Here is a 19,720-nt window from a genome sequence, read left to right on the forward strand (position 1 = left end):
TTGACCGGGCACGGAGTTTAAGAAATAAATGAAGACTTTGAAATGTTTACCAAATTGCCCTTTAAAAAGTAGACTCACTTTTCTCTTTCCTCATAAATGTATTGAAGTATTATTTTTAAGATTAAGTAGGACCAACAAGGGTAAAAGAGGAATTGTACCTTTAAATACTTACCATATAAGAAAATGTGACATTCTTTTTGGGACTGACCAAAAAGGAAATGGTGCCACATAAAATGGGACGGAGGGAGTACTAAACTATATATGAACAAAAGCAAAATAACACATACAAGAGAGAATATATACCGATCCTGAAAGTTGTTTTGTGATTTTTACATCTTTTCTCTATTTAACCCCCTATGATTAGCTGTCTATGGCTGACAGAGAAGGATCGTGTGCAGAGGCATATGGGTACACTATTATGAAAAGATGAATCCAAGATATAAATTTATATATAGGTCAAATTTTAATTTATATTGGTATATATAGAATTTTGTACACCCTTAGAACCAATGAAGACGTGTAGTGCAATGGTAAGGGTATGTTCAGAACTTACATGGTGCCCAGGTTCAAATTGCTCAGGATATATAGACAATATATTAACACATGTTAGCAGTTTTTGCACCATGTTACAAGAAGATGCACCATTGCTACAAAGAAGAAAAGAATGAAGGGTATAGTAGATTGCTATTTGCAATGAAGAATTTACTATCTGGCTTCTAATGTTGTGATGGTGATCTGATTCACTGTACTATGTGCATATTGACTAGAAGAGAATTCATTATCTGGTGTATTTGTTTCTACGAAGAAAGCTGGCTGTTTAGCAGGTGGCAGTACACCTTCATTGTTTAACATCATAACCACTGAAGACATACTTGGACGATCTTCTGGACGATGTTGAACACACAACAGACCAACATGGATTGATCGTATAACTTCAGGTGTAGAACAAACATCAATGGGGAAATCCCCGAGTAATTCCATTGATCTACCTTCTTTATAGAGTGTCCATGCCTGTAGATATTAGTATCGTGTTAGCATGACCAGGTTTACAAGATAATTTACTGATAGACAATGAAAAACACAACCCTTACATGTCCGAGGAGGTTAAGGTTATGGTCCGGATGAGAGAATTTTCTGTTCCCTTTCCCACTCACAATTTCAAGAACTAAGACACCAAAGCTAAATACATCTGACTTCACCGAGTAGACACCATGTACAGCATATTCCGGTGAGAGGTAGCCACTGCATAAAACATAAACAGAAATTAGCGTTACTAAACATACTATGATAATCTCAAGGCTCTTCTTCTATTCCAGTTTTGAATGATTCAGTAAAATATCATCTTAAGATTCTTACTATGTTCCAACTACTCGGTGTGTCTTAGCTCCAAACTTGTCGTCTTCACAACTTCTAGCTATACCAAAGTCTGATATCTTTGGATTCATGTCATTATCTAGTAAAATGTTGTTAGCTTTCAGGTCCCTGTGAATGATCCTCAACTGAGAATCTTGATGCAGATACATAAGTCCCCGAGCTATCCCATTGATTATGTGAAAGCGCTTAGACCAGTCTAATACCGTGCTTCGTGTGTCATCTGTTAAAAGTTTCATAGTTGGAGCATTAATTCACACAAATCAGGTAAAACTGAGAGTGGGATTTAAACATTGAACAAAATCGGAAAAGTAACAATAAAAAACATAACTTTGGGCCAAGAGGATTATTTGGGTACTCCTACAGGGCATCTATCAACTGAAATGTAACTATTAAGCACAATTTTTTTCTCTTTTTTGAGAAATCCTTACCAAATATAAATGAATCAAGACTTCCATTTGGCATGTACTCGTAGATCAACATTTTTTCTTCTCCTTCGATGCAGCATCCGAGAATCTTCACCAGATTTCTATGCTGAAGTTTCACAATATACATCACTTCATTCATGAACTCATCTTGTCCTTGTGTGGAAGTCCTAGACAGCCGCTTCACAGCTATTTCCTGTCCGTGTTCAAGCACGCCCTAAACATCATATATCTACACGTTAAGTTTTTTCAACACCGAACATGAAAGTCAAATTATACTTCCACCAAAAGGTAGAAGCTCAAATTATGAAGAATTGAGCAACTATTATAAATTCAATCAAGTTTAGCTAATGTTTATAAAACTCTTCCAAAACTATAAAGTCGTTAAATCATTCCTTACTGTCAGTCTTCCCGAATCACTCTATGCTCAATTATGTGGGCTGTGAATTGCTTATTTCATGTAAACAACTGCAAATGCTATAAGTGATTACCTTGTAAACAGGTCCATATCCACCTTCTCCAATTTTGCTCATCCCTGAAAAGTTGTTCGTAGATTTAGCTATTGTAGATAAGTCGAACAGTGGTAACTCATATTCTTCACTGAGGTTTCCGTTGAGGTAATCCATCTTGTAATTGCCATTGCGCCCCCAGCATCCTGCCAAAAGACCAATGTCCCAAATTCAGTTTGGCAAATACTAGACAAGAAAGATTTTCCTTTGAATTTGAGTTCATCTACTAATTATATTCCGAACATAATGACTTGTCGAGGTTACCTTTCTTTTTCTTTGAAGCTATCTTCCTTCTTCTAATCCAGATCACTAGGCTTAGGATTATCAAAATCACTCCAGCCGATAACGGGATAATCCAGGAGAGTAATTTTCCTTTGTGTCCATTTGATTTCACCGGACTAGCTGCAACTATTCAACCCAAATATAGGTAATCAGTTCGACTTTCTCCATCAGCTTGTTAGACAGGACAACATTAGAGCTCTTTTATTTGTCTAGACATCATGGTCACCGGTTCAGCATAACTCCACTCTTAACTCATTTTTCTTAATCCAGAGACGTTGCTGTGCTAATTTCATAGTATTTTGTTCAGTTAAATCTGTGAGTTTTATTTTTCCGTTATAGTACAACATGTTTGATATGAAAATAATGGTCGAAATCGGATTCAATTGTCAACTGTTTCTATCGAAACATAGGATTGACTACCCATTTAGAAGGAAGTGGAGTTTTATCCCTTTCCCATTAAAGAGTTCATGTGTTTCCACGCACCTTTGAGACCCCAAAAAATGGACAAATTCCTTTTATTAGGAACACATAAAAGGTTCATCACTACAAAAAGGATAACTGTACTCCTACCATTAACTACTTCATTTATGAATTTCATAGTAGTCATTGGCTGTGTCTACAAGAAAATTCAGATTTTTTATTATCCTGGGCTCCTGCAACTCATAAATTTTACCGTCTTTACGAAATCAATCTCAAAACTATTAATTTTATATTTTCAGTAATAAACTTACCTAATTCAGAGGCAGCCATTCTAATGTAGATATCTTGTCCTTCGTTGGCTAGCTGTCGAATATCAAGCAGATCTCCAAACCACAGTAAGCAACCGGTTCCTCCATTGCGTATGTCAAGATTTGAGTATGCCATACAAGAGCAATTTCTCAAGCAAACTTTCCGGCATTCTTCAAGGTTCATAGTCACATTAAACCATGAATTCCGTGTGTCTGGTAATTTAAGTTTTGAATACTTCAAAAAACCATCTCCCTTGATGCAATTCAGTTCAATCCTCCTAACACAACCACTTGACCAATCTGCCTTCCCCCAATCTTCAACATGTTTAGGCTCGAACTTGTCTAAACATCCACATACCGGAGAATTCAAACTACTACAACTACCATATCCTCCACACAACTTATAAGTATCACAATTATCTGTTGGTAATGAAAGGTAAAGTGCCCAACCTTTATTCCTATCGCCCCAAGTCCATCGTTGTACCGCACCATTCGGATTCAAACAAAACCTTGTAATAACCGAAGCTAGAAGGTGATAACTAAAATACACCTCAGTTTTAGTTGAAATCACACCAAATGTATAAAATGGACTTTGTCTTGAACTTGTTGCTCCACTAAACCTTAAGCCATTCCATGGCCCAGATCTGTATACCTCCTTTGAACCTTTCTTCAAAATGTTCTGCAAGTAACCAGAAGGATCACAATGGTACGTATAATCACCCGGAGCTGGATCCTCCTCGTTCTTCCACGACGACAAATACAGTTCCTTCCCAGTCACAAAATTCCACCCAATTTTCATCCCGGGCAAAAGGGTATCAGTTGGGTAATCAAAACTCTGCCAGAGAAAATCCCCAATTTCATCACCATCACCATGACCAGCATCTATAACAACAAGATTTCCAGAATCAAGCAACTTTGCAACGGGGTTTTGCACAGATCTCGAGGTATTGGTAGACCATATGATTTGGTTACTATCATTCACTATAACAAGTATTCCTGGTTTGATAACTTTTAGGGTACCTGAATTAGTTCCTAGAGGAACTTCTCTATTGGCAACCCAAACAACCGTTGTTACAGATATGTTGCTATACCATATACCTATATAACGATTTTTGGAATTACCTGGACTGAAAAACCCCATCTGAAAACTTCCACCGGATGAAGTGATACTGGGTTCACCATCTTTGAGAAACTGAGTTGTTGTTATGGTATCACCTAATGAAATTTCGAAAATGGAAAATAAGTAGAAAACGAACAAGAAATGAATAGTTGTTTCTAGCAGCTTCATGGTTGGAAAAATAAAATGCAGCTTATTTATTAGCGAATTTCTTCCATTTTTGGAGCTCTTTGCAACACAATCAAAAACTAGTAGTTTGGTAATGGAGACGGCCAAAATGGATCATCAACAGGGAAGTCGCAGACATTCAGGATTAGGCAGGTTGGTGTGTTCATAGTTCATACTTAACTCGTTTTAATTTATGTGACATAATTTAATTTGATATGAAATTTAACAAAGTAAAATTTTGAAATTTTATGACAAAAAATAAGTCTTTCATATTAGTATTAGTGTGATTATAAATTATTTTATCAACATGAAGGGAATATTTATAACCAACAAACATTATGACATATTTTATACTATAAGTTTCAATTTTTGTTTTTAAACTTTGTGTCAAATTAAACTATATCATATAAATTTGAAGTCGATGAAATTCCTACTTTATATCTTTGTGTCAAGTCAAACTACATCATATAAATTTGGAGTCGGTAAAATTCCTACTTTATATCTTTGTGTTAGGTTGATTGAAAAGGAAAGTCAGTCATATAAATTAGACCAAAGGAAATATTATAAATCAAACGTGTGAAAAAAAAAGCAGCGAAGAAATTATGTTGAAAACAATTAAGAAACAGAAAAATAATAAATAACAAATAATATGATAATTGAAGCGAAAAAAAAATAAGTATCACTTTCTTCGTTTATTATTGATTGATACACCCTTTAAGGAGCAATACATATAATGATATTGTTATTATTATTTTTCTAATATGAAAAATTTCAATATTTTAAAAAATTACTATAATTAATAATAAAATAAATTAAAAGTAAATAATAATTTATCTCCTGAATTTTAAAATGAATAAGTAAAAATAACATCTATTTTAGGAGAAGTAAAAGTGAATGCCATTTGGATTGACTTAAAAGTTGGTCAAACCTACTTTTAAGTCAGTTTTTGATTTTTGAAAGTGTTTGACAAATATAAAAAATAACTTAAAATAAGTTACGAAGTGTTTGGCAAGGTAAAAAATGACTTAAAATAAGTCAGAAATCAAAAGTAGATCTCTCCCTACTTTTTATTTTTTGACTTAAAAGTCATTTCAGTTTGATTTTTTATTTTTGACTTAAAAACAACATTTTTTAAGCCAATCCAAACGGGCTCTTATCCAAGCAAAAAGTTGTGTCTCAATATATTAAAAAAAATAACACAAAAAAATAAAACTGATTAAATTTGTATTATGGTGTGGTCTAATTTGGTTGAGATATTAAAAAATTATCTTAATTCCATTGATTTGAATCAAATTTCGCTTTTGACTCCACCACAATTTACTTTACTATAATTCAGTAGGCCTGACTTTCTTCTCTGATGAGGTGGAATATGCTGTGCTTGTCAAATTATCTTAATCAAGTGACTCATTTCTTCTACCTAATTACACTTACTCCATTATATATTGCAAAATAAATTTATCCCCAACAAATATTTATATTAATTAAATTGATGTATACTGACATACATTATATATATATTGCTATATCATTTGATCACAAATAATTAATATATATAATATTTATTTATTAAATATTTAACCATGAAAATCGAATTTGATATGAACACCTGAAAATAAATATTAGGGAAAACCTTAATTGTATCATCAAATTTTGAAAAGAAAATTATTTATGTTATCTGTTAAAAGTTTATTCATCTATACCATTGTCGTAATATAAAATGTCAATTCGTCCTATTATTTATCAATAAAAAATATACTTAGTTTTGATATACCACTTTTTACTTATGGACAATGATACAATGGACCATGTCACTAATTAAATTAACAAAATTTAGAAATTCACCTAAATTAAAATATTCATCCAAATTTAATACCCAACCCACAAAAGATTATTACTTAAAACATGTATGAATAGTACGAATGATAACCATTTTTGTAAGGACATGTGTTATTTATATATTTATTGAATTGATATAAACACCCGGTGCCGTACAAATTGTTGGACCAAGTACTTGACTAAAAAGTAAGTCCACCAATCTCTTGACGACATTATCTGATAAGACAAAGTGTTTGTTCATCTTTCAAACACACCTCACATTCTAGCTTGATATTAGGGGATTTGATTAAAACATTTTCTTTAATAATATTGGAATAATTGAATACTGACAGTAGAGTTCAGAACCGCTTCTTTCAGGTATTATAAGCTACGGTGGATGACCAACCGACAATGGAATTTCGTCAGAGTAAAAACGAGGATTTGTCCAGAGTTCATATATTATGACACCTGCACTCAAGGATATAGTTATACAAATAAATATGATTAGTGGTGGGCTGAATTTGATGTCGTATAAATTGTGTATTGTCGATGAGGTTGTTGGAGAAACAAGTGATGGTGGTACCACTGATAGTACTATTATCGTGTCACCACCATCCACATCTTTTGTGGTGGTGAAAAATAAGGCTAATAAGCATAAGATGAAAAAATTCATCGTTCTTTCAAAAAATAAATGATTCTAATTCAAATAACAAGAGAAGAAAGAACATATATTTAATTCATGGTAGAACCCTTCTTCTATTTATACAAGTATATATATATTCTATGGCTAAAATATAATGGAGTAATTGTAAAAATTCTATGCATACAAGTGTCTAATGTTTATTGGCTAATCTATAACAAACTTAACCAACTAAAATATTCCTTCACCTATTTACAATTGTTTATGTATATGTCTTCTTTACGTGGGAAAGGATCCTGCCAACCTTCCAATCTTAACACTACATTTCTCACACGTACATTTTACTGCTTAGATTAGTTAATTATAATTGGTTATGATCAACAATTACATATTCACTACAACAATTAGCTATAATTAATTAACGATAAGAGTTTAATTGTTGTTAAATATATTTTTTAGAGGTAATTGCTAGTAACACTTACATTTTAGTAATCTTTGTAAATGTTCTTAAAATTTATAGCGACATTAGATTCAATGACAACTAACTAATGTGGTAAATTAAAAACTTTAACATCTTTGTTAATCTGCATATTTATTACCGCTAAAAATTATTTTTATTATACTGATAGGGAGCTAGTGATAGTAATGAAACTGTACGTGGTGAATGTTTTCTGGAAAAATTGTATGGGTGCAAACTAGATTAAAATTTATAAAAATGAAATTAAATGTAAGTGAATTAGTTCTGATTACATTATTAGTTCTGATTACATTTTCTTACTTTTTTGGCTAGGACCTAATAATAATAGTAGATAAAAACAATATTTTCAAAACTAAAAGTAAATTAATGACTTGTTAATATCAAGATCTCAAGATTAAAACATCCATAAATTTGTATTATCATTTTATAAATGAACATATTCTGTGAAACGTAATAAGAGTGAACACAACTAGTACGATCTAAAAAAAGGAAACAACAAAAGGAAAATACCAATAATTTATATAAAAAAAATTCTATTACTACTTGTAATTGAAAGTGACTTCGGATAGTAAACTCGAATAAAAACAATAGGGCAACTACCTATCCGGTCACCATGTTCTTGGTATTTTTATTAGTCTGGACATTAGGGTATTCCTAATAATAATCAAGTTTCTACGAAATACATCTAATTAGCGTATGTCTTTGTCATTACAATTACGAATTAAAAGTTTATAGGTATATGCCAATGAACACATAGAATGAAGTTATAGGTGAAATATTTCGATAAATAAAGTTATTCGGTATTTATATTGATAAAAAAAATAGTAAATATAAGATGAAATATATAGCCTATGACCTAACTATATGCATAAACTTAATTGAATTTCACTGTATATCACTACTAACAGTAACAAGAATAACAACAAAGACAATAATAACAATAATAATAACAATAAGAGTAATAATAATAATAATAATAATAGTAATAATAACAATAACAACAACATTAACAACAATAACACAAATAACAATAATATAATAATAGTAATAATAATAATAAAAAAAATCATCATTGGCGGCGTTATGACTTATGACTTACCATAAGATACTCATTTAACTTGTGTTGCTACTTGCTTGGACAGTTGAGGTTTGAAATTTGTGTCAATTAAATAAAAAAGTAGTTTAGATTAGGGTAGTACATATATCTATGTTGAAACTGGTCAAAGATTTTAGGCATCCAACTTAAGCATTTTTAACAATTCTTTTGTTAATTTTTTTTTAAAAAAAAAACGTGTCTCTTTTTAATATTTTAAGGGTTATAAAATGAATTTAAAAGTAATTACATGAAACAAGAAAGTAGACGAAAAAACATTCTTCTCTCTTTCAAGTGTATATATATATTCATACAAAAGAAAGTCATAAACATACCACTAAATATATGAAATAATGGAAAATGTGAGATGCTGCATGAAATTAAAGACTTGAGATCATCTAGAAGGCGAAATATAAATGTGAAAAGTTATGTGGGGGATTTTATTTATGTAGTGGACACTCACATAAATAAATTAATATAATCATAACATAAAATATTATGTTTTTTTTTGTTTTTTTGGTTTAGGTAATATCTGCAGAGTCGCAAGAAGTTTTTTTTAATTGAACATTACGCATTTCAAATGTCTTATTTTAATATTCGAAAATTTATTGCTGATGTTGCAATTCTTTCCTATATGTTATATTTGACTTTACCAATAATTTGGTGTGCACGTAAAGTTAAGAGAACATTAATTTTTTATTTATTTTTGTCTATTTTTCTGCTTGCGACAAACCTTTTTGTTACACTAACTATATTAAGTCACAATTATTAAGGTACAAGGTACATTTATTCCTTTATTCATAATCAATATTAGTCATGTTCTTTGTCTGTCCATTTTTACTTATTCATTATACAATTTTGAAAGAGTTTTAGGCTAAAAAAATCCTTAAATTATGACTCAAATATAAAATACAATATTCCTGTGTTATTATACTAAACAAAATACATCCCTTGACTAATTTAAAAGTTGCAACAATCATCCTTCTATTTACTTTATGTCAAAAACTAACTGCTCCACCTCGAATATCCCTATTCCATTCTTCCCTTTTGTCTTCATCAATTTTTTCTTTCCTTCTGAAAAGCCTAGAGCTTTTGGATAGAGAAACCATATACTTAACTCTTTACACCATTACCAATTGAAGAGCTATATATAGCTTTGACACAATTTGTATTCTACGCTATATATAGTTGTGCTTCACAAATAAAAGCAAAAATCAAGTCCATAATTTTTCTCTATCCAACAATGTTTCTAAAGGAATTACAAATAACTAATTAATTTTTGTTCTCTTCATCTTGAAAGAGATTAGCTTATTTTCTAAAGGAATTACAAATAACTACACAATACCAAGGATCTGCTAAGCTAGTGTTAAAATGCCTTTTACGTGTTAGGTAAAATGATCCAAAGAAATTGAAAGTATTGGTATGGCACAAATTAATATAAAATTCATTAAGGGTCTGTTTGGAAAGCCACTTGGTGTGATGACCTGGAAGGTCATTTTTGAAAATTTTGAACTATTCGTTTAACTTGAGTTAATTAATCGATAATTAGTGGGCAAAAGTGATCATATATTTAAGACCCCATACCATTAGGGCCATGTGTTAAAAATAAGTTAGTGGATTTTGTCAATTTTAATAAACAATTAATTTAGAAATAAAGAAGATTCAGAAAACACAGAAGAAAAAGGAAGAGGAATAATCTAACCTAGCCGCGACATTGATCAAAGAGGAAAAAGAGTTGCAGATACACGTTTCGGCCATCTTCAATTCTTGGTAGGCATACATTAATTACTTTATATAAAAATAAGGATAGTTGCTGGCATATTACATTATAATAATGTTGGTTTGGTATAGTGCTAGCACTATGGTTATTATTATTAATTGTTACCAAATTTGATGGTTATTAAGATGTGATGATTGGCAATGATTGCCATTGAAATCATTATAGTATCATTTTAGAGGGTTACTGAGTTTAAGACGTTAGGGATTTTTATATGTATATATATATATATATATATATATATATATATATATGCGTATTCAATACATACATGCGAAGATAAATTTCTTTCTATTCTGGTACAAAGATAGGCATATATTATTTACGTATGTTTATGGACTAGAGGGTATTGATTAAATTATTATGGTTGACGGATGAACAGTACTAGGATGTAAGATATGTTTATCTGTGGGTTAATATTTTTAATTCATTAAGAGTCAGATGGGATATTGAGGTGAATTGATGTATGTTTGTTAAAATGGGTTGTGAGTTTGTTTTGGGAAAATTAATAGGAATGGTGGGCCAAGGATTGGCCATAATGAGCTAATCATTGGTTAGAATAAAAGGGTGTCAAAGGAAAAAAAGTTATTGTTCCTAAATCAATTCGGTTTAAATTTTATAATGTGGTTATTATATTATGATTCAAGTGTTGATAGGTTGATATGTGTAATTAAATATTGAATTATGATATTGGAAAGGAAATAATTGGAATTTAATCCTAGACTTGAAACTAAAAACTATGATAGTGAAATGTTAATTGGCATCAAGAGTTACGAACTTAATTATAAAGTCTAGCGAGTTTCTAAGTCAAGGCTAACCACATAATAATGTGAGTGTTGTTAGTTTCGAAATCTTATTGTGAATATGTACTTGAATAGATTGCATTGATTTGGAAGTTCAACGAAAAGGGAAGGCTCAAGTCTTGGAGTGATTGTTCGGTTATTTGAGGCAAGTGGATTTCTAAACCCTTGTTAAGCGTATGGAATTCGTGTATTTCCTTGTGGTATATGTTTGGGAGTAATGTGATCAATTGTTTGTGTGATGTGTTGAGAATTGATTGAAAGACTTGTTGAATCATTGTTGAAGTTGTATCATGATTGTGTTGTTGTGATTTGTGCAATGTTATGAAAATGGTCATCTTCTCATTATTTATGTGAACATGTCATTTGCATTGTTTTGAGACATGGTTGTGACAAGTGTTATGTGCATTGAGAAATAATAAGAAATTAAAGAGGATGTACCATTTCGAGGGACGTATCGCGCACCGCGATGGATACTATATTTCGAGGGACGTGTCGCACCCCACGACGGATATTATATTTCGAGGGACGTATCGCGCGCCGCGATGGATGCATGGATAGATATGTCCCCCATGGGTCCCGGACTGAGAGACAGCGAGTGTGTATCATTAGGTCAGACATGCATCACTATACTTGACATTGCATTTCATTGCATTGCACATTTTTATTATTGATAAACTTGATCTTGTGTGTTGCTGATCTTGTGAGTGCCTTTCTGTGAAATTTGTTATTGATGAATATTGAGTTGTTATTGAGAATATATAATCTATTAGAGTGTTGTTGTTGAGCTGTATGCTTTGTAAACTGTGAATTGTTAGGTTGGGCTGGTTTTATGCAGGTTGTAGTTATGGAGGTTAGGATGGGGTGTAAGGAGTACCCTTATTCTGTTCCCTTAGCTTATGTTTAGAGGTTTGCTTGTTGAGTACCGTGTGGTTTGGTACTCACCCCTTGCTTCTACAATCTTTTGTAGGTTACGAGCCCGGATCTTCGTGATACCTTCCATTATCTTCGTTTCTGAGGCTTTCTGTGGAGATCTGAGAGGTAGTTGTTTGTCATCTCAGCGAACCTTCTTACTCCTGTTTATGATTTTGTTTTTACTTGAAAGACAACGTCATTTGAGACTTGCGTATTTTTATTTCAATTCTAGTATTTACATTAGAGGCTTGTGCACGTGACAACCAGGTTTTGGGGATTGAATTAAGTTGACTTGTTTTTGTAATAGTAATTGTTATTGAACTTTGCTTTATTTCCGCACTTTATCGAAATGATTGGGTTTTAGGCTGACTTGTCTGGGTGGGATACGACGAGTGTCATCACATCCATTTTTGGGTCGTGACACTTGGTAATTGGAATTGGTGTAATTACTAGGGTAGTAATTACCAGCCTAGTAATTACACTGTCTAGTAATTACACTGACCTGTTTGGTTGTCACAGTGTAATTACACATGTCCTGTTTGGATGCCACAGTGTAATTACACATATTCTGTTTGGATGCACATTTGCAATCATACAATTATAATAAATTTTAAAAATAAAAATTAATTATTTAAAATTTATACTAGACAAATAAGAAACTTTATAAATGACAATAAATTAAATATTTAAGATATATATTCTTTTTTGAAAATATATTAATTAATAAACATATTTTCTGTAACTAATATTATGAAAAAATAATTGATTTATATTTTTTCAAACTAATATATTTCAATTGAATTGATCGTAACAACTAAAAGTATGAAGTTTCTACGAACATCGTGAAATGCATATTTGATAAAAAGAATAATATATAAATAAAATGTCATAAATTATTAAATGTTTGACAAAAATATAATCTATCAAGTCTAATTAAAAATCACGTGCAATGTAAATTCAATATTACTAAAACAAATGAAACTGAAAATATAACATAGGTTATAAATTCAAAACAAAAAATTTAACATAGTACTCTTATAACAAATTTCAACATAGCAATAAATATGATTCATTTTTATTTTTTCTTAATAAAGAAAACGTAACTCTATAACCTTACTTAACAATAAATTTTACTTAACTCTATAACTCTATAACTCTATAACCTTACTTAACAATAAATTTTATTTTAATTTAAAAATTAGAATACTAATAAAATTATGCTAATGAGAAAATAAGCATGGCATAAAGAAATAGATAATACAAGAAAATTACATAGAATCACGTAAAGTAAGGTTGAGAAGAAGAAGAAAATGAAATATAATAATATAAAACGAAAAATAAACTTTTGCAAATTTTTAGAATAATAAAAATAAAAAAAGAACTTAAAATAATAGAAGTAAAAAAAATTAAAACAAAAAATTAAAATAGAAATAAAAAAAAGAAATTAAAAAGTAATCAAGTGGTAATTACACCATGTAATTACCAGCAATTCACAGCCTCTGCCTGTGAATTGTAGAGTGTAATTACCCCCTGCCAATTACACCAATTACCTGCTGACCAAGTAATTACCTGTCCTTTCAAACAGGACAAGACAATGTAATTACACCAATTACACCAAATCCAATTACCAGAGTGTCCTTCCAAACAGGCCCTAATTGTTTTCATCATAAATCATCGCCACTTGTGTTGATTAAAAGGTTTGATAGTATTAAAAGAAAAAAAGAAAGAATAAGTTGAACAGTATATATGTTTTAAACAGGATGTAGCAATTGTGCATAATGAGTATTTATGTGATGAATTTTCTTCTGTTAAAAAAAATATATGAATGTTTTTTACATGTGACTGAAGAAGGTGAAAGATGGTTGGACAGGAGGTACACAAATTGAGAAATTAAAGGAGAAAGTGATGTGATTTATGTGTATGTTGTTAGTTTTTGACAGAAACTAAACAAAGGATGATTGTTGCAACTTTTGAATTAGTTTAGGGATTTTTTTGTTTACTATAGTAACACAAGGATGTACTTTAAGTTTGAATCATAGTTCAGAGATGTTTTTAGCCTAAAACTCTATTTTGGAATGTTCAAAAATACTTATCAAGTTTATAGAACCAATGGATAATTTATCATGTTGTGTCTATTATAACCTTGCTATTAAATACTATTAATTTTTCAATGTTTAGATAACTTATATTTAATAAGGGTGATTTGATAAAATTCTCCCTATCATATTTTACTGCTTCTTAATTCGTATGTCAAATCAATCATGAACAACTATTGTTGGACATAAAAGAGTATTTTATAACTCCCTTTCCAGAGATTATATATTACTCCTCTGTCGCATTTTAGTTGTCATTTTAACTCTTTATATGCTTATTAAGAGATAGGAGTAAATAAATAAATAAATAAGATATAGTTTATAAAGTTATTCCGTTTAATTAGATGAATTTTATAAACTGAGTAGTACTAAACAAAGTTATTTCTTTAATAGGATGTAGCAAAAAATAATTGTCAAATCTTAAATTTATAATGTGAATTATTTTAGGGCGAAACTAAACAAATACCCCATAAAAGCAAAATAATTATAAATATATACTCATTTACATTCATACCCCACTAAATAATTACACTATATACCCCCAACTAGTTTCACTTAACTGATACTAAATCAGTATCATTTACTGTATTGATATCATTAAGGCTGATAACTTCGCTTAAGTGATACCAAATCAGTATATGTATATTGCATTGTTATCATTAATGTTTCTTGTTTAGAAATTGCTCATTAATCAATGATACTATAAGAGTATTTATATACTCTTATAGTATCATTGACTAATGAGTAGAGTGTAAACAAGAAATCTTAATGATATATATATATATATATATGCTTATAATATCATCATTCACTAATGAGTAATTTCTGAACAAGAAACCTTAATGATAGATAGAGTTGAGGAGTTTAATTTTGCACTTCAGGTAGCCTGGGTGAGCCTCCTTGCATTCCGAGGATCTTCACATTTATTTTCCAGACAGTTGTCTTGAGATGTCGTGGATCTTGTCCTGACATCCGTATTGAGTAATAGAGGTTTCATACATAGATAGAGTTGAGGAGTGTCTCAGTAGTTATTTTTCCTTGAGATGTTTTTGTAAACTATTATACTTATGTCATTGAGTATTTTACAGACAATTTGAGTTGAGTATTTACTTTGAGTTTAAATGTTTTAAATTTTGTTTTTAAGCCAATTATCGCTTGAGTAAGTCTTCCGCCAAGTAGCTAGTCAGGCCAAAGATTCGCTCGGGGATCAATAATGATTCTCAAGTACCGACCACGTCTAGAATATAGACGAGGCCTGACAGAACCAACCGATACACAATCCTAATACATCAATCAAGGCAATGGTCAAATTGAGCGCATAAAGTGACTTCAACAACTTGCATACTCTTGTCTCCCATCGTTTGTGAAATCCTTGTGTAAGTGACATATACACCTCCTCATCCAGATCTCCTTGAAGAAATACAAGGCACTTGTCAATTTTGGGATTATAAGACATGTCATCATCATAATTGAACGCAAAGTTTAGACTGAATGAGGTAAATACTTCTCCATGCTATGGAACATATATCTGAAGTCAATGTATCATCATGGCTTGACAATTTTAATTTCTTTAAAAACTAGATTGTTGATCTTACGATAGACAGTGAACTGAAATTCGTCATAGTTTACTTAATTAAAGATTGTATTAGTTCCCTTTTGTAGTTCTAAATTCTCATTGAAATACATTCTTCAATAAGTAGTATTCCTCACAATTTTTTCAATGTAATTACCCTCTAGCTACTATAATTCTTTATACAAAGATGATATGTGTTCTAATTCCTTGATTTCGTCCTAAACTTTACCCCAAAGTATTTGTGCAATGTATTCATATTATTTTGCCACAAATCTCGCTTTGATAAGTTGAAATTTTTTAGAGATACATAGAGTTGCTTAACAAATCATGTTGACTCACATAAACTGAATCATCATGTTGGAAAGGAGGTGTAATGTTCTTCACTATATGAGCAAACTCCAAGATTTATTGGATCAGATAATCTTCATCCTCCAAATTTTTCTCAACATATCACTAATTTTTCTTATCCATTAGACAAGGTTAATTAGGATCGCACCAAGAAAATTTTGGAGAACAAAGATGATCTGATCCAACAAATCATGAAGTTTACTCGTACAATGGAGAACATTACACCTCCTTTCCAAGATGATGATATGGTTTATATATGTGAGTCTAATATTTGTTAATCTAGTTTCCGTATTTCCTCAAGAATTTCAACTTACCAAAATGAGAATTATTGCATAACAATATGAATACATTAATGCATAAATACTTTGGGGAAATATTTATGATGAATCAAGGGATTGGGACACATATCATCTTTGTATGAAGAATTGTAGTGTCTAGAAGGTTACAAAAAACATTGTGAAGGTAACAACTTATTGGAAAATGTATTCTGATGAGAATTACGAAGGAGAACTAATACAATCTTTACTTGTGCAAGTTAGGACAGATCACTGCTTGCGGTAAGATCAACAATGCAGTTCTTACAAAAAGTAAACTTGTCGAGTCATGATGTTGCACTGACCGCAAACATGTGTTCCATATGTAAGGGAGGGAAATTACAAGTCGGAGAATCAAACTCTCATGACTAATATGTTGAAGGTTTTAATCCCATATTATATATAGTATATGATTGCATCAGATATTTAAGAACTATTTAAAATTATGATTCAACAAAACAATGTAACTAATGTCTTGTCCGTTCCTATTTTATTTTTATCAAAAATAATTCTTGAAATTCGATTATTATTTGTCGGAACATCATATATATATATATATACAAAATATTTTTTTTATTTCCATTTTGTTACGGCAAATTTAAAAAGGGTGTGTTCCTACTTATGCTAGTTGAATTAGAACAAATCAAAATTGTTTAACAAAAATATACCGACAATTAGCCTAAATGAAAAATAAAAGAAGATCTATAGAAATTACTATTGATACAACTACATCAAATGAGAAGAATAATACCCACATAGGATAAATAAAGAAAAATTAAGTAAAATAGCACTTACCGAACTTAAACTAAGCGGCAAGAGCGAGAGAGGAGCCAAAGAGATGAACAAAGCAAGAAGAACAGATAGGTTATAAACGTTACAACACTTTTAAGTAGGTCAAATTGAATAAAAATTACCTAAACGACCCTTACTTGCCTCAAGTGATCCATAGCGCAGACATAACTGTTGGAAATTATTAGAAACCACGGAAATCTCATAGCTTGAGGCGTGCATGTGGCACTGTTTTTAAGGATATTTCACCAGTTTAGGTATATTTCCCTGGATTAAACAAACTCTTCTAGTATTAAAATTAGAAATCAGAAACTAACAAAAAAAATAATTTACTTAAAAAAAACTCGAAAAATAAAATAAAAAAGAGAAATTTTCCTTGTTTTTCTTTCCTATCTCATCTCTCAGCTGACACACAAAGATACTATATATAGATATAGCATGTTGAGATTTTCAAAATCAGGCATACAATGCACATTTAATGTATGATATAAATGTCATAAAAGCTATCGACTTAATTACCATAAATTCCTTTAAATCTGTGCAAATAAAACACAATCAATATTTGATTGATGCCATAAAGGCAAATATTTGATTGATTAATGCCATAAAGGCAATTAACAACACACTACCATATTAAACCAAATAATCTGGGCCACATTTGGAAAATACTTAATAGAATACTCCCTCCATTCCATATTACTTAAGCTTTGAGCCCTTTTCCATTTTTCAAATTAACTTAAGTTTTCAATCTTCAAGACTATCTTTAAAATATTCTTCCAATTTTACCCTTTAAGTTAGTATTGGAATTAGTTATTATAATTATGTTTAGTTATTTTTGACAATAATTAATAAAGGTAAAAATGGAAAATTATGTTCAATTTATGTCCTAACCTACTTTTCTTAAAGGGTGTGAAACACGTCAAAACTTATTCATATATTTTTTAAGATAGAGATATTTAATATGGGGCAATAATATATAAAAATAAGACAAAGGAGTTTTCATAATTTTATTTTTTTTATCATAAATAATCGCTAACAAGAATTTGGTTCTTTTTACGAACTTGATGTCGATAAATCTGCGAATCTATAAATTCATTTCGGCCAATTGAACCTTCTCGAACTCTTTCTTTTTAAGAACCAAAAAGATTTGTGCCAAAATAACAGATGCCAAGAAGAACAAAAGTCCTTGGATACGTAATGGATCTTGAAGTACTATTTCTACATCTCCCTGACCAAATCCGCCTACATTAGGATTACTCGTTAATGGTTGATCAAATTTGATAAAATTATTCTTATATTTTTTAAGATAGAGATATTTTATCAACTCCAACTACCGATATTGACTGTATTTTCCTGGGACAAGTAATAAAAATTAATATAGCCCATTCTCAAAGAGATATCCCTTAGAACTCTATTAAGTGAAATCATTTAACAGTGTATAGATACAAGTTATGATAACCCTCACATATTGGGATATATGAGCATTTTAGTATTATATATTAGGTGTCTCATTGTTGCATTTCATTTGCTACATCACCTTTATAGGTGAATCTCGGATTTGAAGATATGGGTGCATCATCAACGACTTGCATGTTAGCTAAAGTATGTCACTAAACCAATTTTATATGATAATTTATTTAAATATAAAAATATAAAACTAATGTAGTAACATATAAATATAAATTAAATGACTCTATTAGATAAAGTTTATTGTGTGGACGGATGATTTTAAACTTCACTTTGCACCACGAAGTCGCAAATTTGAAACTAGCCACCCCATATTTATTCAATATTTTTAACCATCCCAGATAAAAACAAGGAAAAAAAGTAAGAAAAGTAGTTAATGAGATTTGAACCCCGTCCCCTCAAAGGTGTAGCGTTTAAAGCAGTTCACGTAAATATGTTTAGTGTCTTTTGGTGCCTTATATATATATATACTAGATATGGGACCCCGTGCCAGCACGGGGCCCAATATATGTTACTGTTTCTGTTTTAATTTATGTGGTACATATGAAATTTGAAGTTAATCAATTTTTTAGTATGTTTTTATATATTTTAAGTTGCTAATTATTTGTATTTAGAGTATGTTTTACGTAAATATATTAGAAATGTCACGACCCAAAAATGGACGTGATGGCACTCGTCTTAACCCACTAAGACAAGTCAGCCTAAAACTCAACCATTACAATAAAATGCAGAAATTTTTATAATAAACTCAAATATACTCCCAAAATTTGGTTGTCACGTGTACAAGTCTCTAAAGTATTACAATTGAATCAAAAGAAAACTACAAGTCTCATATGACATTGTTTCTAGAATAGAACAAGATCATAAATAGGAGTAAGAAGGATCGTTGAGAAGACAAACAACTACCTCACAAATCTCCCAGAAGCCTCAGAAAAGAAGAGAATAACAAGTACCACAAAAATCCAGGCTCGTAACCTACAAAAATTTGTAGAAGCAAGGGGTGAGTACCAAACCACAC

General features: G+C 30.7%; 2 protein-coding genes across 3 annotated transcripts in view; one reads left to right on the top strand and one right to left on the bottom strand.

The window, feature by feature from the left end:
• Nucleotides 1-581: 581 nt before the first annotated feature.
• On the bottom strand, nucleotides 582-4,690 carry LOC125863299 (G-type lectin S-receptor-like serine/threonine-protein kinase At4g27290). Of its 2 annotated transcripts, none has more exons than XM_049543483.1 (8): nucleotides 4,438-4,690; nucleotides 3,319-4,150; nucleotides 2,570-2,713; nucleotides 2,288-2,451; nucleotides 1,803-2,013; nucleotides 1,357-1,594; nucleotides 1,092-1,242; nucleotides 582-1,011 (listed from the first exon to the last, which is right to left on the bottom strand). In XM_049543483.1, exons 1-8 carry the CDS (start codon nucleotides 4,495-4,497, stop codon nucleotides 706-708), a joined length of 2,106 nt encoding a protein of 701 aa, XP_049399440.1. In that variant the 5' UTR covers nucleotides 4,498-4,690; the 3' UTR covers nucleotides 582-705. The 2 variants fall into 2 exon arrangements, with proteins under 2 accessions (XP_049399440.1, XP_049399441.1); XM_049543484.1 differs by having other exon boundaries at nucleotides 584-1,011; nucleotides 2,570-2,707.
• Nucleotides 4,691-6,985: 2,295 nt separating this feature from the next.
• The window catches only part of LOC125863323 (chlorophyllase-2-like), a 25,771-nt gene continuing 13,036 nt past the window's right edge, over nucleotides 6,986-19,720 (top strand). The window contains exon 1 of the mRNA XM_049543513.1: nucleotides 6,986-6,991. Coding sequence (XP_049399470.1) covers nucleotides 6,989-6,991 — 3 coding nt within the window. The 5' untranslated portion in view covers nucleotides 6,986-6,988. The remainder of the gene's footprint in view (nucleotides 6,992-19,720) is intronic.

Source organism: Solanum stenotomum, chromosome 4, assembly GCF_019186545.1.
Source record: "Solanum stenotomum isolate F172 chromosome 4, ASM1918654v1, whole genome shotgun sequence".
NCBI classification, from domain to species: domain Eukaryota; kingdom Viridiplantae; phylum Streptophyta; class Magnoliopsida; order Solanales; family Solanaceae; genus Solanum; species Solanum stenotomum.

Coding starts and splice junctions, on each gene's coding strand:
- LOC125863299 (XM_049543483.1), bottom strand. CDS start 4,497: ATGGTGAACCCAGTATCACTTCATCCGGTGGAAGTTTTCAGATGGGGT. Junction 1,595..1,802: donor TCTTGATTCATTTATATTTG/GTAAGGATTTCT, acceptor AACTTTTAACAG/ATGACACACGAAGCACGGTA. Junction 1,243..1,356: donor CACCGAGTAGTTGGAACATA/GTAAGAATCTTA, acceptor TGTTTTATGCAG/TGGCTACCTCTCACCGGAAT.